Source organism: Elaeis guineensis, chromosome 9, assembly GCF_000442705.2.
Source record: "Elaeis guineensis isolate ETL-2024a chromosome 9, EG11, whole genome shotgun sequence".
Classification (NCBI taxonomy): Eukaryota; Viridiplantae; Streptophyta; class Magnoliopsida; order Arecales; family Arecaceae; genus Elaeis; species Elaeis guineensis.
In genome coordinates this window covers 89,737,870-89,762,258 of record NC_026001.2, presented here as the reverse complement: position 1 = coordinate 89,762,258, position 24,389 = coordinate 89,737,870, and the positions used below count along the sequence as shown (strand labels likewise).

General features: G+C 39.7%; 1 protein-coding gene across 2 annotated transcripts in view; it reads right to left on the bottom strand.

Moving 5' to 3' along the window:
- Nucleotides 1-6,408: 6,408 nt before the first annotated feature.
- Nucleotides 6,409-24,389, bottom strand: part of LOC105042124 (ubiquitin-like modifier-activating enzyme 5) — a 41,084-nt gene continuing 23,103 nt past the window's right edge. For both annotated transcript variants that reach the window (XM_073243306.1, XM_073243307.1), the window contains exons 10-14: nucleotides 22,632-22,706; nucleotides 22,211-22,297; nucleotides 21,979-22,094; nucleotides 6,925-6,974; nucleotides 6,409-6,835 (exon numbers count right to left, since the gene is read on the bottom strand). In XM_073243306.1, coding sequence (XP_073099407.1) covers nucleotides 6,696-6,835; nucleotides 6,925-6,974; nucleotides 21,979-22,094; nucleotides 22,211-22,297; nucleotides 22,632-22,706 — 468 coding nt within the window. In that variant the 3' untranslated portion in view covers nucleotides 6,409-6,695. The remainder of the gene's footprint in view (nucleotides 6,836-6,924; nucleotides 6,975-21,978; nucleotides 22,095-22,210; nucleotides 22,298-22,631; nucleotides 22,707-24,389) is intronic.

The following is a 24,389-nucleotide window of genomic DNA, read 5'->3' as shown; positions in this document are numbered from 1 at the left end:
CAGAGATGCGAGATGGGGACGATTCGAAGAACACCTAAGGTCGAGAAGGACGCTGGAGAAGAACGGAACTCTCAGGAAGAAGGAGGAACCGAAGAAACTTCCAAGCAAAGTGAGATCCCTGAAGGAGGGAGGCGGGTTTAAATAAGCGACGAGGTCTGGTGCAGTAATGATTGCGGATCTCCTCTGGCCGATCTACAACCGCCACGTGTCCCACTCACCATGACAGATGGCTGAAAGTGACTGACAGCTGACAGAACCATTATTGCACCGTACCTAGAGCAACGCTCCAGCAAAAGTTTTGAAAAAATCTTTTTGGATCGTCTCGATTTGAAAAGGCTCCGGCACCAGTGCGCCAAACGCCAAAATATCTGGAAACAACCGAGTATGAAAATCGAGGAAGACAACTTCGGCTGTGAAAATTTCTTTGTACTTCATTCGGAACCCAAACTCGAAAGTAGGGGGACTGGTGTTGGGTATAAAATAACTCCAGCCAAAGTTCGTAAAAGGCCGACCCTTCTAGGGCTCTTCCGGCTTTCGATCTTGTGTGGCGTCTTTCCGAACTCCCCCGACCGTCCGAGCTTCCATAATACCGTATGGACTTCTCCAATAATGGGCTCCTCCATTCATCTACCGGACTACTCCAAATGCTCTCTGAGCTTCACTATCAGCCGATTTTCTACAGTGATCGACTATTCTCTGAATCTCAGCCTAGACTTCTTCCGACCATGAACGACTTTACTTCGAACTTCTTTCGGGCTTCGTCAATGTCCGAGCTTTTCCAATAGCAAGACTTCTACAGTAATCAGATTCCATCCAAGTTTCTATGGCGATCGACCGCCTTTCGGATTTCATCCGAGCTTCAATGAGAGCTGGATCCCAGCCGAACTTCTACAGCGGATGGACTCCAGATGAACTCCTACAATGGACGGGCTCCACCAGCCAGATCTCTACTCCGAACTTCTTCCGAACTTCGTCAATGATCGAGCTTCTCTAGCAGCGGGACTTCTACAATAAGAAGTCTCTATCTGAACTTTCACGGCAACTGATCTTCGTCCGAACTTCTACAACAGAATTGAATCCCGGACTCCTCCAATGTTCAACCTTCAATAGTGTCCTCAAGACTCCTCCAGTGGATGAACCTCCACAACGCCATCCGAACCCCACTGTCGGTCGACCCTCTGTCGAACTCCTCTAGCGATCGAACTTTTATCGGACTTCTCCAACAGAAAGTTCCTGTCCGAGCTTCTACAGCAGACGACTTCTGCCTGCAGCATCAGTGCCCAGGCACCCGACGACAGTGGACCCATCAGCAACCTCAGAAACATCCGAGCTTCTCTTAGATTGCAGAGACAGAGAGCCATTCCACTCCATCAGACATCCCAGTCGAGCTTCAGCCGTCAGGCCCGAACTCTCTGATAAGTCACGATAATGGCCACTACCCTACTCCACTCTCTGTAATAGATTCCACGTGGCTCCACCACTCTCTGGTAAGTCGCGACAACGGACACCACTTCATTCTCCATAACAAACTCCACGTGGCCCTGAACGGCCCCCTGACGCCACTACTCTCCGTAACAAACTCTGCGTGGCCCCGAACGGCCCACTACCAGGCAGTTACAGACGTCGCTGTCAATCAGTTACACTCTCCGTCTATAAAAAGGGACCCCCAGATACGTTTTTCTTTAAGCTAAAAACTCTATCTCGAAATTCTGCTAAAATTCCATTTGAGTGCTCCATTTCTGTTGAGGCAAAGTACTGATTTGAGCATCGGAGGGTCTTGCTGGAGTACCCCCAACTCTGGTTTAGACTTTTCTTGCAGGTTCTGGTGGCGGACGCGATCTCCTCGACTTCAGCTTCTCTGACATTGGTGGAATTCTGCACCAACAAGACCTATCAACGTTTGCATGATAGAAACATTGGATTGTTAATTTGTATATAGGGAGGATCCCACCAAAATAACACTGACCGTTTCAATAATCATAGTGGCATTCTTTTTTTAAGTTCATTTAAAAAAAAAGGATATCTTTATAACCATCTCCGTACTTGCGCACGAACCATCCTAAGATTTTGACCTGGCACACAGGGTATGACCACGAGCAAGAACAATAATTTATAACTAAGATTGTCAACAAGTGATCGGATCATGATATGTTTGAGCTCGACTTGATCTAGTGTATATTAAAATTTTTATTTTAAATTTTTTGAAAGAAAAGAAGAGAAGATACGTGATTAAAATGACGCAAGTCCTAAGATGATTGCCTCACCCTTATTCTCATGGATATTTTTGGAGGGTATTTGATTTGCGATCGGAATCGAAATGAAAATAAAAATCGGAATAGATTGAAATCAGAATCAGAATCGGAATGGCCTAATCTCCTAAAATATTTATTTCATATCCGAAATCGGAATCAAAATGATTCCCATTATTGCTGTTTGATTCATTTAAAGAAATCGAAATCAAAAGTATTATTTTTTTAAAAAAATATATTATTATTATTATTATATTTTATTATAAGATAAAGGGCTGAGGAGGATTTATTATTTTTTTTCTTTCCGTCTCTTCTTCCCTCTTCCCATGGCATCACTGTGCCCAACCCCCCACCTCCATCGATGCAAACCACAGCTCCTCCGTGCTGTCCCCCGCCCCTTCCCTCCGGCCCCTCGTGTCTCCCCCGCATCACATCTCGGCCCCCCTCGCACCTCTGCTTCTCTACGCCCCCCCTCCCAACCCCCACCCGCGGCCTGCCATTCCTCCGAGCCACCACCACCCAGCCTCCGGCCCTCCGTGCCTCCTTCGCTTCTCCGCGCCACCTCCTCCCCCACCTCTACCCTTGCAGGACCAGCACCTTCTTCGACCCACCCCGCCCAAACCCTTGGTGGTCCATGGCTCCGCCATGCCAGCCCCGCCCCCCTCCAGCGGCCCACACCTCCTTCGAGCCACCACCACCCCTCCAAATCCTCTGATGGTCCGCGGCTCCTCTACCCTCTTTCCTTGCTTCCGACGTCGATGCCTCCTCTCCACTCTCGGTCCCACCTCCCCATTCACCTCTCCGGCGAAGCCCGATGCCATCCTCGACTTCCTCCGTCGCCACGCCAGCCTCTCCATCCCCTAGCTTGTCGCTTCGTCCACTGCCGCCCCTCCATCGTCATCGCCAATGTGCCCTCCATTCTCCTTCCCAAACTCTCCCTCTTTCATTCCCTTCTCTGACCACGGCGCTCTCACCTCACGTCCCACGTCTGATGAATTTTTTTTTAATCTCATTTCAGTAGAATAAGATTTTGACTTCCTTGATGTAAAACCAAATTCAGCTACAGAAAGGAATGGATCATTCTCATTCCTCTCTGGAATGAAAATCGGAATGGAATTCCCTCCAATCAAATATTTGGAATGGGAGTAATTCATTCCGATTTTCATTCCAGATCTTAATTACCCCAACCAAACACCTCCTTGGTTCTTTGAGCCCCTATGTTTTTTCTTCATTTTTAGTGTATTTAGTGACCCTTCCTTATGGTTTGGTTAAGGTAAACTTCAATGGATCTTTTAGCGATACTAAAGTTAGTAATAATTTTGTAGCCTTGTAGGGTTTTGATGGAGCTCCAGGTTGCCTAGAAAAGTCAATTCATCTACAATAGATCAACAAACTATCTTTCATTGCGAGCACATTCATCCTTTTTGGATATTTGGGTTTTAAATTCTTGTCTACCATTCTTCACGCTAACCATGCCTGCAATAAGGCTAATTATCCAGATTGAGTTGCTAGTAGGGATATTTATTGGACTTCCATTCAGATTTACTTGCTCCTTCTTTGTTCTCTTTGCACTTGCTAATTAAAGTAGTTGTAGTATATTTTCTCGTTCTCGAGGAGTTTATCTAGCTCATTATCAAAAAAAAGGAAAAAAATAACATCTTTACTTGAGATGGTCAAGGCATCCTTGGTAAAATTAACTGATTATTAACATTAAATAGTTGGTATAGAGGCGCCCAAGATCTACCTTCCATTGCCTTTTCTTCTCTCTCTCTCTCTCTCTCTATCTCTCTCATGCTTTTTAAAGAGAAGGAGAGGGGCTGCAAACATCCCCCTAACCGGTGGAACTAATAAATTCGAAGCAGTTGCCTTAAATTCGAAGCAGTTGCTTTAAATTCGAAGCAGTTTAAAATGGACTTGAACCTTGGTTGCTAGTAATTGACCCCTAAATCAGCTGGTATATACAATGTCACACAATATTTAAACGGCATTGCTTCTTTTTATACTGTTACTGGTGCAGGCAAACATTTCTTTCAAACTTGTATATAATGTTAACCATTGTATAAAGAGTTACCCTAGCTCCACCGGAAAAAAATGAATTTCAAGGGATTTTTTCTTTTTTTTTTTTTTGTTTTTATGAGGAACGATTTTGATGCACTAGTAAAATTACTCCATTATAATTTAGATATCAACAAAGAAACAACTTTTTACATTCAAGAATAGATCCGCCACTCTACTCACCTCTTTGGGGTCAGTTTGGATGACAGGGCTCAAGATACTATAACAATTTATATTTGGACTGATACAACGACTTAAATGAGGCTAGACTAGATCTATCTTTATAAGAAAAATTTTTTGTGCACCGTCGATGGTGCAGAACAGCACGCACCGTCCACAATGATTAGCTCACGTGCGGAGCCGGAAGAAAAAAATATTTTTCATACGTCGCGTTTCAGTCCCGCACATGAGCTAATCACCGCGGATGGTGTGCACATTCTGCACTGCCCACAATGCACAAAAAATTTCTCTCTTTATAAATATCCAGAAAATCATTGCAGTTGATTTGCCTAAATCTCGTAGGGAGAAAGAGAGAAAGAAGACCTCAACGGAGTTTTTTTCCTTTCCTATTGGATTCGGGCTGGCGTTCTGAGTTTTTTAAAATATAGCCTAATCCAATCTGATTTAGATGATTGTACCGGCCTGAGTCCTATAAAATTTTGCCAACCATCCAAATAGGCTCTTATTATTTTATTTTTTCCTGTAATCTCTAAGACAATCCGGTTCATGCGTGAAATGGATTAAAATATGGCTCTTTCAAATGCAAGAGTTGGAATTTCTACGCATTTGCTAAGCTAGCCCTTCTGCTGCTTTGTTTTTTTTTGGGAAAGATCCGATAGTGCAGTCTCAAATATCATTTTTTTCCCTGTTCAAGTTTCAATTTAGAGCACAGGTCTTCCATGATGCAACATTTCTTTTTGTCAAGAACATATTGGAGGCACTTGAATTCCAATTGCATCTAATTAGAACTTCAGAGCAATGTGAGAACGGTCTTTCACATTCTAGCTTTCTGTTTGCAATCATGCACCTGCAGGTTTTCCTGAAACCTGTGGTTAATCTGAGAGCGAGCAAATCTCCCCAACAGACCCTCACAACTAGAAAATAGTCACCCCTTGAGTTTAAAACACCTCTCTAATGCTGCTTTAAAATGGTTCTAATCAAGAGCAGGCCAACTTATGGTTCAAATAGACTGGCTGGGGTGCACAACTGCCCCACCTTCCAACAAATCATGCAGGCGGGGCAGATGGGACAAGGCGAACTGATCGAATCAGAACTTTTCAAATTTTTTTTTTTTAAGATAATTTATTCAAACAATTTTTGTATGAATACAATCAAGAGAATCAAAAAATAAAAAAATTCTGAAATAGCTCAGAAGCCGTCCCAATCATGGTTCGGAGAACTTCCCCACCTCCATTGTACCTGAAGATTAACTATAATGAAAGTATCAAAAATAGATATAATAAGACTGAATTTATAATCCATGAATCTAATTTCAGGTTAGTGGCAACCAAGGAGAACCATCTATTCGAACCTACGATTCTTGGCTCTACACGGCCTGAATGGGGATCATGTTTTACCAGATGGCTCTTAGAGGCCGGCCAGCTAATTGTTGAGGACAAGTCCGCCACGATGGTGGCCTGAGCTACATTCATCAAGAAACCACTCACCCCGTTCTATATTTTCTTGCGATCACCCCGTTCTATATTTTCTTGCGATCTTGTTGGAAGATTGCTCTGCTCTGACTATCACGCATGTTTTGAGAGACGAATATCGTAATAGACCGGATGACAGCCTAAGTTACCAAGCATTGTCTTTTTAACTTATAAATATGAAAGGAAAGTTTAAACACTGCGTAAAGAACATGGCGGTCGGTGCCGGTCTTGAACCTGAATCAGAACAGACGATAACAGTTCATTCAAGAACGCTGCACTGATTTGAAGACAAAAGGTCACCAATACACGAAGACTCTGGACTCGGGTTATCCACGGACGGACAGACTAGCGTGCATGCATGCCTGTGCTTGGCATGCGCACCAACACCCGCGCGCACACGCGTACACACAGCGAGAGAGAGAGAGAGAGAGAGAGAGAGAGAGAGTAAAAGCTATGAACTTTGAACACGTTTTGTCACCAAAGATTGCAGGCACTAGAAAAGTAAAGTTAAATTCTGTAGCATATGGAGGAATGTGGGTTAAGTTAATAAGAAATGAAGGTCACTCGTAATTAGATCAAGACCCCTTTCCCCCATTATATCTCTTTTTCCTTTTCCGAACCCCAAGTACCCTTTTTCCTTTTCGGAAGGGAGTCAGGGAAGCTAATGTTACTCATAAATACCCTTCGCACCAGAAAAAAAGGGTTCAACTAAAATTGCAAGGTCTATGTTTCTGGAAGGTCATGACGCGTTAAGGGCATCAAGCTGCCGCTGTAGATCCTCAAGATCATCTACCAGAGGGCTCGCCTCTCCAACAACCAGTGATTCCGGATATTTGTCAGCGCTTGGGAGCTCGTGGGTAAGCCCTTCTGGAAGAGCACCTGCACGTGTTTGAGAAGAGGTGCAGGAATGAGAAAGGTTCAAACGAAGAAAAGAGAAAATAGAGGTTCTGCTATGACAGAATGATCACCTGATGCACTGGAAGCATTTGATGTTTCCATCTCACTATCATCAACAACACTGTATAAACAAGTAAAATTAGACAATCCAGAAAAACTGAAAGTCTTGTAAGCGAAAACCTATCACAAGAACTCTTTAAAATGGATAGGTAATGTTGAACATTTTAGGAAGATCATAGTTTACAACATAAAAATAAACTCTTTCACAAATAATAGCACTCTTATTTTATCAGCAAGCTGAAGCATCCATTATTTCAAGATCAAACCTAAGGACATATAAGGTCTGATATTCTGTAAGGACACCGTCTGGCAGATGAATGCCAAAATGTCTACCTCAAAACTTGATTTCCATTAAATTGTTTTAACTATATATACATCCAAAACTCCAGTGCAATGCAATGGCGTAATTAAGTTTGTTTGGTTGTCTGCATTAGTAGAATTAATATAAAAATCACCTTCATCCTCCGTTTATGGACAATAATTCAAACTTCTGAATCAATGTGCTCAAAGGAATTACTAATATAATCTAGAGTCCGGTTATCAATAATCACTGCCATACTTGAATGTGGGAAAAACATGATGAAATCCACCCATCTACCAACATCAACAAAAGCAGCTCCTTCAGATTGAGACTTGGACATTTTCCATGTCTACTAAATTCTAATTTTATTTTGGCAATAATGTGATAGCGATATTGAACGTTTCTTCAACATCCTTAGCTCAATTATGCTTGCTATTGAATCACTTATGACCTCACCTAAATTCAACATTTCTTAAGTTTCGACTTTCAAGGCAAGTGTCAGTGAGTTTTTTTTTTTTTTTTTGGCACGTGTCAGTGAGCTTTTCATTACTCTGTTTGTGTCAATAAAAGACCATGTTTGTTTCATAACCATGAAAGAAGGTTATCCCACCATTTCAAATATCTTCAAATTAGAGTACAATTACCTGTTATTACTTGATCACTCAAAGAGAACATTTAATTTGTATGAGAAGCAGATTATTGAGACTCAACAGCATGTAATAGTTCCAAATAAAATAATATTATGATAACTCACGTGGGTCCGTAAAACATGCTGCATATTGATATAGACAACAATTTCAAACTACTTATTGACATGCAGACTTGTCTATTTCTGTCCTACAGTAGGATATGACATGAATATGCCTTTTGACTAGACTTGTTCACAGGCCTGAGACAGCCCACCTAGCCCACCCGAGCCCGGAGCATTTTGGATGGGAGAAGACCTAGATTCTAAGCCGGGTGGGCTGGGCGGGGCTTGAAATATCAGCCCACCTATTAAAATAGGCCAAGCTCAAGATTAGTTCAGCTCAGCCTGAGCCTAATTCTTATATAATATGTAACGTTTACGCATGCCTTAGGAATCTGGTTTTGGTGACCAAGAAAAATATTAACAGTTCTCTTCCATGCACCAGCAATTCTTATGAACAACCACAAACAAAGTTCATGGACCTTGCCAATTCTTGTCAAAAATTTAACCTTTGCAAGTATTTTTATATTTTTTAACTGAAAAAAAAGATCTAGAAAGTCCAAGGCCTGGCCCAAAGCACAAGTACTATGCTTGGGCTTGAGAAGTAGGTCTAAAGGCCAGGCTTGGGCCTGACTTCAGTTCTATCTTTGTTAAGCTTGGGCCGAACTGAGCACAGCCTGCTCATTAAACAGGTGGACTTTTGAAATTGTCTGACATTGCCAGATCACAAACCAAAAGATGCGCAGATTTTATGCAATAAGTGGGATGATTTGCTGTGATTTTGATTATTCTAGTGGATCGTGCACTAGTTACATTCTGTTATACTGATTGATATCATAGCGTATCAAGACATGACCTAACATCAGACCAAGATGGAATCATCCTGAACCGCCCAATTTGGAGTGCGTTGAACCATACCAACAGCAAACCGAGACAGTTCTGACATTCGAAACGAAACACTAGAGAGGAAAGGGAGCAGGAAAGAGAGGAAGAGAGAGAGAGGGGGAGGGAAGGAGGGTGAGAGCCTCTAGAGCAAGGTTTTAAATACCGATACTACACCCCATGCCGGTTGCTGGCCGGTACTGTACCGTACCGGCCCATACCAATAATAAAAAAATTAAAAAAAAATCCACCCAACGGCCAAAAAAAGAGAAAATCAAACTGTACCAGTGCCATACCGCACCGTATCGATCCATACAGCACCGTACCATACCGAACCAATCAGTACGGTCCGATTTAGGCCATTTATAGAAAAACCGACCTGAACCATGCCGGTTCCCTACCGATACGGTATGGTACGGAGTGTACTGACCGGTTCGGACCGCTATGGACTACCATGCTCTAGAGGCTGTTAGAGGCCCACTACACCCACCGGAGGGCCAATAAAGAGTGGGGAGGGAAAAGGAAAGAGAGAAAAAGAGAGAGGAGGGAGGAAGGAGAGGAGAGAGGGAGAGAGAGCCGCCGAAGACCTGCCAAGGTTGTTGGAGGGCCGGAGGCAGCTGATTGAAACAAAAGCTAGGGGCTTCTGCCCCTATTTCGTGTCCTTTTTTTTTTTGGGACATATCGAGTGAAGTCAACATAGAGGTTGCCAACTTCACTTAATAACTCTTTTTTTTCTTTTACCGACTTCACCCGATATCGGCAAAATAATTATTGAGTGAAGTCAACAAAAGCGTTGCCCACTTCACTTAATTGTTAGATGTATGTCCTAAAAGCCAATATGCTAACATATTGTAATTAATCTAGGATACAATTTTGTACTTAATATATTGATATGATCAATAAAAGGATCAATTCTTTTTCATTCAAGTGTAATGTGTCCTTGAATCGTCCATGAAATTAGTTTCGATACATACTCTCAAAGTGTTGAGAATTAGAGACATGTATTTAATTCTTAAAAGCTCCCGATCATAGGATCATCATGAGGATGGTGACAGATCCGGATAAACTGACGCATAAATCGCTTCCTTAGGGATAGATGGATCTTTAATCTACTGTGTAGAGACACAGGACGACGAATGCGGATTGTTGTTAGAGAACAACTACCACTGAGCGTGACCATACAAGAGATCATTTGGATTTCTATTCAATCGTCAATGATTGTCTCGATGCTGTAGTTGTGTGACTGATCCTTTGACTTGAAATAATACTATTGCTCGCAGTGAGGCTGCTGGAGTTTGATTGATACATAAACATGGATCTCACTGAGCTCTTGTAGTGGATATTGACGATAGTTGGTCCACTGTAGGAGTAGGATACGCATCAAAATAAAATCTATCAACCTTGATAGAAAGTAATCCTATGGGATTTGAGAAGCTAAGTCTATGAATCTGTGGCCACAGTAGAGTGATTGATGAAAAAGAGTTTCCATAGACATCACATCTAGACTTGAGCTAATCGAATCTATCATATGACTAATGTTGAGGTTTGATGATTTATCCATGATCTGCCATCTAGTCGAGACTCACGATAGAGAGACTGAATCACACGTTAACTACACCTAGAGGTTCATTTCAGTTCTACTGGGTTGCCACTACATACTGTTAGGTGTCACTGGTGGATTATGAGAGCTCACTAGGATTGTTTCGGATCGACAATTCTTACTGAATTAGAGTGGAATTGTTCCAACCCATTGAAAAGAGTTTCAATAATATAATGATAGAGATCATTGTATATCTCACTACCAGATAGAATTGAACTTATGGGGTCACACAACAAAAGGATTAGACCTGGAATAAGAAATTGAGCTTATGAAGTATCAATTGAATTTAAAGAAATCCATTGGGTTCATGGTAACCTTGCTAGCATATGATTAGACCGAATTTCTCTTTTCGTTGAGATTACTTATTTGATAAGTTAATTCTAACTTAACTACCTACATGAATAAGATTCATGAAACTTCACTTGTTGGGTGTCTAAGGTTATGGATCACATAAATTAAGGGTGCAAGTCCTTTATGAATCTCGTTGATAGTTATTATGGGGTGCCACTTTGAATTGTTCAATTTGGGCGTGTCCATTGATTAGAAGGCCTTTAGTTCTTATATAGGGTGTCTCTTGGGTGCAAAATAAGGTGTCTAATTATGGGTGCAAGGACTCCAATAGTTGACGCCTAATAGACTTCCTAATATAAGTTGGATAACTTAAGTTAATAGGAATCCTAATGCAAGTAGGACTTGTATTATATGATTGAATAGGATTCAATCTTTGTGCCTATAAAAGGGGACCTTCCCTAAGGTCCTAAGATCATCCAAGCCAGCCCCTCTCTACCCCAAGAGAACCTCCCACGTCCTCTTTTCCTCCCTTTTTCTCTTCTCCTTAGGCGTCCCCATGCCATACTACTTGGGACGCATGTGCCAAGTTTTGCACACGCCCAAGGCATTGGGCGGCCCTTCATCTGCTGGTTGTTGGTCTCTTGTAGCACTACAAGGCAAGGAGAAAGACTAGAGAGGAAGAGAAGATAAGGATCAAGGAGAAAGATCAAACATTGATCGCGATCCAAGCTTCGTTCAGATTCAGCAGGCTGAATTTTGGAAAATCAAAATTCAGATTTTAAAGGACTGTTCCAGACTGATCCCGAGTGGATACTCGTAGAGACCGAACACTTGTGCGGCTAACAGAAAACCTCGTCTCTTCCAGATTCAGATTTGAAAAAAGAGATTGCAAAAAAGGTATGTGATTTGATCACAATTTAAATTTCAGCATATATCAATTTTAGCATATGAAATAGATCCATGTGATTTTATGTTTTTATGCATGCAAAATTCAGATTAAAATTATTTTAATCTTATTCTCCGCTACAGTGTTTAAAAAATTAAATTTTTGAAACACATATGCATGCTTCAAACCCCAAATTCCAACAGTGGTATCAGAGCCACGGGTTTTCATATGCTGAATTTTGATATACATATTTTTGAAAAGGTTTCAAAATCAATTTTTTCCTTAATATATAAGATGTATGGATAGATTTTCAAATCTGAAATTCAATTTTGAATTAAATTTTAGAACATATAGTTGATATGTTGTTGCATGCATAGATCTGAATTTTGATCTAAAAAGAGTTCTAGTTAATATTCATGTGAAATATAGATGCATGCATGAAATCTGAAATTTTTATGATCTGAATTTTGATTCATATATGTGATATATAATTGCATATTTAGATCATAAATTTATTTTTTATCTTATTCATGACTAGTATATGAGATATATGACATCATACTTAGATCTGAAATTTTATTTAAATCTAATTATACATGCATATATATGATATATGTTTGTATGTTAAAACCTAAAAATTATTTTCATGTTTTAAAACTTACTTTAATACAAATATTTTAGAATCTGAAATTTGTATCTGTGCATGAGAGTTTTGATCATGAAAAAATCAAAAATTAGATCATGTAATAGGATTCATTTAAGATTTTTGATTTAAGTCATATGGGTCTAATTCGATTAAGTAATTGATCAAACCGAATCAAGTGTTGAATTGAGTTAGATCAATTAAGTTAATGATCATACAATTATTGTTGATCAAATCGATTGAGTCTCATACGTAGAATCGATTAACCTAAGGACCTAATTTTGCTCGTTGGTTTCAGCCCGATACGCTTGAGCTAACCAATTCTGATTAATCGACCTATTGGTGTCTAAGGCAAGTTAATGAGACGTTATTTAATTGGTTCCGTTAGCCGACCTGGCCAATTCATTGGTGTCTAAGGAAGGCAACTGGGGGGACCCCCACCATTCTCCGCTTACCTGACCAATTTGGAAGATTGGGTCTTGAATTAGGTTGCTTAGCAATCTGATTTAGCCCATGCCAGTTAAATCAGTCATACGATGACTGATTAGATGAGACCTAAATCCGAACCTCCCCATAAATATTAAGTCCATAGGTCTTCCACCGTTGTAGATGTGCGAGCGTGCTACCGGTGTTGATTGTTTTCGGCTGATCACAGTGATTCAGTTACATCGGGAACACGCAACCACTCTATTAGCAAAGAGTTGCTCCAGGATAAAGATGGGGTTGGACCCAATAACTGTTAGGTGAGGGACCCAATGACGGCCTTGCACCTGTTTGTGAACGGTGGGTCGGACTTAACTAAAAAGTATGGGCAATAACTGTTAGATGAGCCCACATGACTTAGAGACTAAGTTGCTGCAACATGCTTAGTGAAGCATCTGGGCAAGAAGTTGCCTACTCATCATGTGCATACTACCAATAACTGTTAGGTGAGATGTATATCATCGGTGGGACCGCAGCACTCATTAGGAATCCTTTGTCGTGTCAGGATTTCCGTTTCCTTCCTGGAGAGTGGAGGGATCCGAAAAATTACTGGAAGTCATTATTTGAATCTTAAAATTCCTAGAAGTAAATTAAAAAATTAAGTACAAAAGTCTAACTTAAAACTCTACTCTTGCAGTTAAACCATTATGTCAGCTTCAACCCTTTAACTCGCATCCTTGAAACCAATCGTTTGACCGATAATAATTTCAAAGACTGGCTCAGAAACCTCAAGATTATCCTGACTTCAGAAAAATTAAGCCATGTTCTCGATCAGGATCCCTTTGTATTGCCAAACCATCCTACTACTGAGCAGATAGCTGCTTTTGAGAAGTAGACGGACGAAGATAGTCGGGTTAAGTGCTATGTGCTGGCGTCTATGTCAAACAAGTTGCAAAGCCAGTACAAGCATATACCCACTGTCCGAGCCATGATTACTCACCTACAAAAGTTGTATGGTGAGCAGAGTCGTACTGTGCGCTTCGAAATATCCAAGAGACTCTTCAACCTGAAAATGCACGAAAGACAGTCTGTCCATGAGCACTGTATGACAGTGATTAAGGACATTGAGGAGCTTAGGAAGCTCGGGATGGATATGCAAAAGGAATTGCAGATGGATCTGATCCTTCAATCCCTTACCAGTTCATATAGTTAATTCATCATTAATTTTCATATGAACAAACTTGACTACACTATTCCTGAACTTGTCAACATGTTGATCACAATGGAGGGTACCTTGAAGAGTTCAAGAGGCTCTGTTCTTACTGTGGAGCGGACTTCTTCTTCCAAGAGAAAGTCTGTTGGAAGGAAGAAGGCTAAATCCGCAAAGAAGAAGAAGAGAGCAAGCCGAAAAAAGATGATTCACAGGCAGCTGAAGCAAAGAAAAAGTGTTTCCACTGTCATGCTCAAGGCCACTGGAATAGGAACTGTCCAAAATACCTGAAGAGCCTAAAGATCAAAAAGGATGATAAACCTTCCGAAGGTATGCTCGTAATTGAATCTAACCTTATGATTTCTTCTACTTCTAGTTGGATATTGGACTCTGGTTCGAGTACTCATATATGTAACTCAATGCAGGGTCTGATAGAAAGTAGAAGATTGAGGGAAGGTGACATGATCCTTCGGGTTGACAATGGAGCAAAAGTTGCTGCAGAGACCGTTGGCACTTACCCTCTTCGATTACCATCTAGCGTTAGATTAAATTTGAAAGACTGTTATTATGTTCCTGTAGCTAGTCGGAATTTAATTTCCGTGTCTGTGCTAGCACAGGAAGATTTTGAAATTAGTTTCAATAAAAACTTTTGTTCCATTTATTTACGAAATAAATTGGTTGCACGAGATCTTTTAATTGACAGTCTTTATCACTTACATGTTGATGCGAATGTGAATCTAAACGAGCAAATAGTGAGTGCCGTAGATCAAAAGAGACCCAGAGATGAAATTAATCAGAAGTACTTGTGGTACCATAGACTAGGCCATATTGGAGAGGACAGGATAAATAAACTGAAAAAAGATGGGATCCTTGGCTCTTTTTGCCCAGAGCCATATCCAGCTTGTGAATCTTGCCTTCGAGGAAAGATGGCTAAGTTACCTTTTGTAGGACATGGGGAAAAAGCCACAGAGTTAGTTGTCCTGGTATACACCGATGTGTGTAGGTCATTTGATGTGCAGGTCAGGGATGATTACACCTACTTCATTACCTTTACCGATGATTTATCTAGGTACGGATATGTGTATCTAATGAAACACAAGTCTGAGACCTTTGAAAAGTTCAAAGAATTCAGGCATGAAGTAGAGAAGCAGACAGGCAAGCCCATTAAAGTTCTTCGATCTGATCGAGGTGAATACCTTAGTCGAAAATTTTTGAGATATCTTAAGAACAACGGTAGTCTCTCAGTGGATCACTCCTGAAACACCTCAGCTCAACGAGGTATCCGAAAGGAGGAACAGAACCCTATTGGATATGGTCAGGTCCATGATGAGCTTCACCGATCTATCCTTATTTCTTTGGGAACATGCCTTGTTAACTACCATTCACTTATTGAATAGGATTCCATCAAAGTCCGTTCTTACCACACCATATGAAATATGGTTCGATAAGAAGCCGAGTTTGGATTATCTTAAGATTTGGGGATGTCCGACCTATGTCAAGAGACGGATGACGGAAAAGTTGGAGGATAGATCTATTATAGCTCGCTTTATAGGGTATCCAAAAGAATCTATGGGATACTACTACTTTCCACAAGACCACAATGTGATTGTGAGTCGAAATGCCGTGTTCCTGAAAAAATAATTTATCCAGGATAGCGGCAGTGGAAGGTTAGTGGAACTCGAAGAGAAAATCTCTAAAGAGTCTAGAGCTATAGATCCTCAAAAACCCATAGTCTATGAGCCAATAGTTGATGTTCCTCTGCCACCTCGTAGATCTAGCAGGATCTCTCGATCTCCTGAAAGGTACATGGGTGTGTTTACGGAGAAAGTAAAGAAAATATTCCTTATGAGAAATAGGGATCATGATGATGATCACAATATCTTTGACGAGACGATGTCTGACATCGATTTCAAAAAATGGTTAGATGCTATGAAGTCAGAAATTGACTCGATGCACTCGAACCAAGTCTGGACTTTAGTAGATCCACCTAAAGATATTGTACCTATTGGATGTGAAAACTGTCTTCCTAAATGGATATCTTGAAGAAGATATCTATATAGAACAGCCTATGGATTTCACGTCTGGTGATGGTGATCATAGAGTCTACAAGCTGCAAAAGTCCATATACTGATTAAAGCAAGCTTCTTGGAGTTGGAACCATCATTTTGATGAAGCAATCAAATCGTTTGATTTCATAAAAAACGAAGAAAAAACTTGTGTATACAAGAGAGTCAATGGGAGTGCAATCACCTTCCTCGTACTGTACGTGGATGATATTCTCCTCATTAGAAATGATATTCCCATGCTGACCACGGTCAAAAGATGGTTGTCCAAAGAATTCTTCATGAAAGATCTAGGGAAAGTATCCTATATTTTCGGAATAAAGGTCTATGAGATAGACCTAAACGGATGCTTGACCTGTCACAAAAGCTGTACATAGAGAAGGTACTAAAGAGATTCAGCATGAAAAACTCCAAGAGAGGTCTTTTACCTCTTAGGCATGGTATTCGTCTCTCTAAGACGATGTGTCCAACCACATCTGAGGAGATTCAGCGCATGAGTAGGATTCCTTATGCTTCGGCAATAAAAAACTTCATGTATGCCATGCTATGTACTCGACCTGATATTATCCTTGCTGTGAGTGTCACAAGTATTAGTCGAATTCAGACGAAGAGCACTGGATAGCTGTGAATAACATCCTTAAGGACTAAGGATCTATTCTTGATCTTTGAAGGTGATTCTGAGTTGCGATTCGAGGGTGTATTCTTATTCGATTTACTAAATGAGTTCTGAGTAATCGATCAATGGAGGCTGAGTGTGCTATAAATGTGTAGGACGAATTCTGATTTTAATGTTAGTTGTAGAACTGGATGTCATACCATGACACAGTACTGCAAAGACAATGGCACCATAGTCCTTATTAAGGAGCCAAGATCTCACCAGAAGTCCAAACACATAGAGCACCGATATACGCGACTACCTCATATCGAGGTGCGAAGAGTGAACTCCGCGGATAACGTGGCAGACCCACTAAGCAGCTGAGCCAACTGAAAATGAAAGTCCACCTTGAAAAGATGGGACTTAGATTTATGACCAATTGATTTTAGTCCAAGTGGGAGATTGTTAGATGTATGTCCTAGAAGTCAATATGGCTGACACATTGTAATTAATTTAGGACACAATTTTGTACTTAATATATTGATATGATCAATAAAAGGACAAATTCTTTTTCATTCAAGTGTAATGTGTCCTTGAATCGTTCATGAAATTAGTTTCGATACATACTCTCAAAGTGTTGAGAATTAGAGACATGTATTTAATTCTTAAAGGCTCTCGATCATAGGATCATCATGAGGATGGTGACAGATTCGAATAGATTGACGCACAAATTACTTCCTTCGGGATAGATGGATCTCTAATCTACTGTGTAGAGACATAGAACAACGAATGTAGGTGGTTGTTAGAGAACAACTACCATTGAATGTGACCATACGAGAGATCACTTGAATTTCTATTCAATCGTCAGTGATTGTCTCGATGCTGTAGTTGTGTGACTGGTCCTTTGACTTGATATAGTACTACTGCTCACAGTGAGGCTGCTGGAGTTTGATTGACACATAAACATGGATCTCAATGAGACCTTGTAGTGGATATTGGCGACAATTGATCCATTATAGGAGTAGGATGCACATCAAGATAGGATCTATCAATCTTGATAGAGAAAAGTAGTCCTATGGGATTTAAGAAGCTAAGTCCATGAATCTGTGGCCATAGTAGAGTGATTGATGGAAAAGAGTTTTCATAGACATCACATCTAGATTTGAGCTAATCGAATCTATCATATGACTGATGTTGAAGTTTGACGATTTATCTATGACCTGCCATCTAGTCGGAACTCACGATAGAGAGACTGAATCATACGTTAACTACACCTAAAGGTTCATTTCACTTCTACTGGGTTGCCACTACATACTGCTAGGTATACTGGTGGATTGTGAGAGCTCACTAAAATTATTTCGGATCGACAATCCTTGCTGGGTTAGAGTGAAATTGTTTCGATCCATTGAAAAGAATTTCAATGATATAATGATAGAGATCATTGTATATTTCACTATCAGATAGAATTGAACCTATGGGATTACACAACAAAGGAATTAGGTCTGGAATAAAAAATTGAGCTTATGAAGTGTCAATTAGATTTAGAGAAATTCATTGAGTTCATGGTAACCTTGCTAGCACATGGTTAGACCGAATTTCTTTTTCCGTTGGAATTACTTATTTGATAAGTTAATTCTACCTTAATTAACTGCTAATTACCTACATGAATAAGATTCATGAAACTCCAATTATTGGGTGTCTAAAGTTATGGATCACATAAATTAAGGGTGCAAGTCTCTTATGAATCTCCTTGATAGTTATTATGGGGCGTCACTTTGAATTGTTCAATTTGGACGTGTCCATTGATTAGAGGGCTTTTAGTTCTCATATGGGATGTTTCTTGGGTGCAAAATAAAGTGTCTAATTATGGGTGCAAGGGCTCCAATAGTTGGCGCCTAATGGGCTTCCTAATGTAAGTTGGATAACTTAAGTTAATAGGAATCCTAATGCAAGTAGGACTTGTATTATATGATTGAATAGGATTCAATCTTTGTGCCTATAAAAGAGGACTTCCCCTAAGGTCCCAAGATCATCTAAGCCAGCCCCTCTCCACCCCAAGAGAACCTTCCATGCCCTTTTTTCCTCCCTTTTTCTCTTCTCCTTAGGCATCCCCACGCCATACTACTTGGGACGCGCGTCCCAAGTTTTGCACACGCCCAAGACGTTGGGCGGCCCTTCATCTGCTGGTTGTTGGTCTCTTGTAGCATTACAAGGCAAGAAAAAAGGCTAGAGAGGAAGAAAAGATAAGGATCAAGGAGAAAGATCAAACGTTGATCGCGATCCAGGCTTCGTTCAGATTCAGAAGACTGAATTTTGGAGAATCAAAATTTAAATCTTAGAGGGCTGTTCCAGACTGATCCCGAGTGGATACTCGTAAAGGCAGGACATTTATGTGGCTAACAGAAAGCCTCGTCTCTTCCAGATCCAGATTTGAAGAAAGAAATTGTGAAAAAGATATGTGATTTGATCACAATTTAAATTTCAGCATATATCAATTTCAGCATATGAAATAGATCCATGTGGTTTTATATTTTTATACATGTAAAATTCAGATTAAAATTGTTTTAATCTTATTCTCCGCTACGGTGTTTAAAAAATTAAGTTTTTGAAACACATGCATGCTTCAAACCCCAAATTCCAACATCAATATCCCCCAGAGAGAACACGAAACAAGGGCGGAAGCCCTCTTCTGCCCTTGTTTCGATTGACTACCTTCGGCTCTTCAACGACCTCAATGGATCTCTAAAAGTTCTCTCACTTCCTCCCTCTCCCTCCCTCCCCCCCCTCTTTCTCTTTCCTTCTCCCCCCTCCTCATCGGCCTCATTCGGCCCTTCAATAGGCGCAACAACCCTCCAGCGGCCTCGACGGGCCTCCAACAAGTTCCGAAGGCTCTCTCTCCCCTTCCCTCCACCCCTCTCTTTTCTTCTCCCTCTGCCTTACTATGTCACTTTAAGCCCGATACGAAACAAGATAAGACATATACCAAACAGTATTGCTGATCGACTGGTTCGGGTTCTTGTACTAGCACAGCAAACCTTGCATAAGACAATTGCCAATATAATCAATTTGGCCGTAAGTTCTTGGTAAACAACAATAGAGAAAGCAAGACCCCTTCATCAAGTTGAGTTCCTTGGAATCTTCCCAGGAATAACACCATATTCTCCACTAAAATCAACCTGATTGACTTGATTCAAACAGAGATTTAGGAGATGGATTTGAAGCAAGGTTTCATGTGTCAGCTAAGAAGCACAGATACGATACAAAACACAGATTCGGTACGATACGAATACAGAGATATGATAAATTTTTAAAAATATAGGATACGATATGAGTGAGATACAGTATATTAAAAATATAAAATTAATATAATATTAATATAAAAACATAAATACTCAAGATAAATTTAATATATAAACACAAATCATAAGTTCATAGCTTAATAGCACCTATGTTTGAAAAGTAAGCATCATTAATGCATAGTCATTATAAGCAAAAATGTCAGCCGTTTTAATGGCAAAATTCAGTACCCATTTTAAGCATCATTAAGCCATATCCTAGCCATTTTAATGTTTCATTAATGGCAAAATTCATATCCCAGCCGTATCCCAGCTATATCTGATGCCGGAAAAATCAGAAAATAGAAGAAAAACAGCCGGACACGCGATGGGTACGTATCACACCGTGTCCCCAATGTTTCCGTATCGGATACGTGTCCGACACAGATACGGCAGCCCTTTCGCCATATCCGTGCTTTCCAGTGTGTCAGTCCATGCTGAGATCTATAACAGCCTGCGCATACCTCGTAGGGGCAGTATGGGTACCTGACAAAAGGTTGGTACTGACTATTGAGCATGCTGCTTCGTATCAACCCATGCCAGTTCAGACAGGATGATATGGCCCAGTACATCTCCATACCAAACCGCAAGGGACCCTAATATCCTTTCTTTTCCTATTTAGGTGCTGCATGGCATCTGCTGTAACAGCCACCAGACAGCATGCCCCCCTGGCAACAGTGCTTAAATACTTGATTTACAGCGAAGAACTTCTGGATTGATAACTTGTTGCTTCAATTCACAGCTTGCTTGAAAATTTTATTGATATTTTTTCATTTCAAATAGCAACTAATCTCGAATGGTCATGCATCTAGAATTTCTTCAACAAATCTATTGAGCTGTAATTAAATCAAGCAAGGATTTGATGGATCTAGAATCGAAAAAAAAGGTTAGAAATAACCTTGACTAATGCCTTCCAATGGGCATAAATTTTTATAAATTGATACGATATCAAATTTTCTCTGAAAGAAGATATGATGTCAAGCTAAAAACAAAAAAAACAGACTTGTTTTCTCTAACCAATATTATATCAAATACATATTTCCAACATAAAAACTGTAGCAAGAAAAAGAACTTTCTAAAACATAATTACATTAGCATATACGTCCCAAGTTTCTAGGTTTCGCTTTGCAAAACTTATTTGTGAACTATCAACCATAACCATTAAGACATGGGAAATACTAAATTAGGCACAAAAAAATTGCAAAGAAATTGCAGAAAGGCATCTAAATCAGAGATAAAATATCTAAAAGAAAGAAATTAGTGGTTAGACAGGTTGAATATAAAACTAGAGCTAGAAAACTCCAAAAATGCGAGAGTACATAAATTACAAAAGTTTGAAGTATTTTCAGAGGCAAGATAGAAAGCCCGACCTTAATCACCTTAAATTGGGTCAACATCAAGTTGAGTTCTGACAACAGACACTCAAACATGTTGTTGCAATGATGACAAGACCATGTCTAGAACTATAGAGGGGCAAAACTACCTCTGAACAACAGCAAGTGATCTGAACCTAGCATAATCAGGATGACAGTGTAAATCACAGTGGAGCTGCTGAGCACGATTCCCTTACTAGGTCTTTCAGTTGAATAAGGTGACTCAGTAAGGATGAAATAATACAAACATTGGTACAAACCCAAATTAAAAAAATCTCTATATAGTCCTTCATGACATTAAATTTAATAGTTCTTTGACCAATGAACAATTTAAAGGGCAAAATAATAAGGATCAATCCAACCATCTGATCAGAAAAGGGATGTGCAATTCTCACAAATGGTTCCTGAAGTTATTATACAATAACCTTCAAACATGGATGTGAATTTTGGTACCATGAAAGCTGAAGAATAAGCATGCACAGACAAACAAACATGAAGACCTGTGCACCCAAATAAGCATATGATTGCAGAAGGAGTGCGTGTATGTTCAGCTACAGGCATAGACCACTATAAAGAATAAAATAACACATCAGCAGGCAACATGATGAACATGTGTATACAACAATGCATGTACACCCTAAAGGAAGCATCGTAACTATAACATTTAGATGCATGTGATTGTTATATGGTGAAAAAAATAGCAGAAAACTTTCCTCTTCATGTAGCTGATTAAGATTGTAGAGCTTTATTAAGATTACTAACTAGAATAAAGTACCTTATATTCCACTCGTTCTCCACATGAAGTGGGCCTTCTTTTGCTGCTGATGCTTCAGCTTCCATCTTCGCCTTAGCTGCAGCATCTCTAGCCGGTTTTGTTTGGATATATTTCTTCTGCACCATATATGTTTTTCTACCCATGACTCAGGATGCACAATACAATGGGCAGAACATGGGTTTTAATTCTATAAAATGCCACTTCATGAATACGTAGAATGCAAACTATATACCTGCCGCTCAACACATGCAAAGTTCGAACACTGTGGATTTGGTCTCATTTCCATAGTTGGAAAATAATCTTTAAGCGAATTATATCCCTGCAGTGTAAATGATGTAATGAAATTCAGCCAGCGAATGCTCTAAACATCAGTACACCATAGAAATTTGTAAAATTTTCCAATTAATTCAGCTTTTGTTGATTGCCAGTGAGTTAAACAATATCTATTAGGCTTCATACATTTAGCACATATGCTAAAATTGCGGAATTATTTATCTATTTTTTAATTCAGAAAAACAAGATATGTAACATATGAATGTCGATAAAAAGCTCGAAACACATAAAGCTCCAGTGCTGGTGATAAAAGAGCCACATAAGTACAAGAACTTAGGAACAACTTGATTATGGATTAAATTTTCAAGAGCAGAACTCACCAAATAAGGAGAAACTTGTCCAAACTTCAGCAAGTATTTTAGTGCATTCTGAACTAGGAGACCAGCAACAACCCCCTGAATAGATAATTTATCTCCAGCTAGTAAAAATTGGATAAAGATAACAATGCTAGCAATCAATAAGCAGCCTGTCCAATAACAGCTGACGATAAATCATATCATGAAACAAAAAATCAGAATTACCACATTAGGAAAAAGCAAAAGAGAATGAGAAAAATAACATATATACAGCATTATATGCTTAATCTTTCCAAATAAAAAAGAGATAAAAAAATGTCAGAATATTATGTTTATTTGTAAAAATACAGAAGCTGCTAAAGAAAATTATTATCATGACAATACATATGTTATCAGGGCCATTAAACCAACTCTTACAAACGAAGACAATTTTATTGTCTCAAAGAAAATACAGGTAATAAATTCATTGGTTACAAATGTTAAGTCCAATGAAAGAAAAGTTGAGTTCTTGAACCATGAGTAAGAATTTGTAGCCAACCCTGAAATTCCAGTTTTCCAAGATAGGCTGAATAGTTAAAGCTATACTAAAAATTCAGGGAAAACAATGAAACATGGTCTAATTTTACAATACAAAATAATAGTTCATCAAAAATCAACTCATAATCCAATAGCATTATTATATTCCATCGCTCAATTCATTATGGCAATCAAATTCAAGATTTTAAATCCCGTGGGATGGAGGTATCCTGGTATCTCCATGGAATGAAATGCCTCCCTGTCCGGTCCTGTCTCGATAACCATCTCGATCATGTTTCATGATAGATATCCTCCATCTCTCTCCCTTCTTTTTTCCTTTCTTTATTTTTTTCTTTCCTCCCCTTCTTTCCTTTCTTTTTCTTCTACCTTCTTTTCTTTTCTTTTCTTTTTCTTTCTTTTTACCATCCCTTCCTTTCTTTCTTTTTTTTCTTTTTTTCTTCTCTCTCTTTCCTTCTTCCTTCTTTCCTTCCTTTCCTTTTCTTCTCCCTTCCCTTCTTTCTTTCATTTTTCTTTTTCTTCTTTCCTTTTTTTTTTGATACAAACGGGCGATCACACCAGTCTGGTGCGAGAGCAATCCAAAAGATCAAGATACAGAAGATCCCGCAAGGCCAGCGGGCAGTCCCCACTCTGTATTCAGATCCAGTCGTCGGAGTGGTTAACAACAAAAGCCGCCACCCAGTCCGTCGCAGTACTAGCCTCCCGATAAACATGCCAAACTCTGACTGCAGCAGCTTGACGAAGAGAGGTCCAGACATCCCGAATAAGAGGATGACCTCCGAGTTGCCTAGCACCCCCCTAAAGCCAAGCAATGAAAGTGACTGAGTCACCCTCAAGGAAGAACCTCTTCACATGAGGTTGCTGCCTAGCAAAAGTGACACCTACCCAAGCAGCATGAAGCTCCGCACTGGGGACAATTTCTTTCACTTTTCTCTTTTTTCATATTCCTTTCTTTCTTTCCTCTTCTTCTTTTTTTGTATGGATGGGTTTCAAAGTCCCGACCACGTCCCAATCCTGTTTTCTCATAGGAATGGGACGGGATAGCTGGGACGTCCCCTGTCTTGTCGGAACGTAAAACCTTGATCAAATTAATAAATGCATGCAAGAAATTAAAACTAAGGATATGATTAAAATTCTGGAGACAACAAATGGAAAGATGATGGAAGAAAGGAGAACGTTTCCAAATTGAAAAAAACAAATAAGCACCTCTAAGAAAGTCATACAAACAATGTTTTGGATAAACAACAG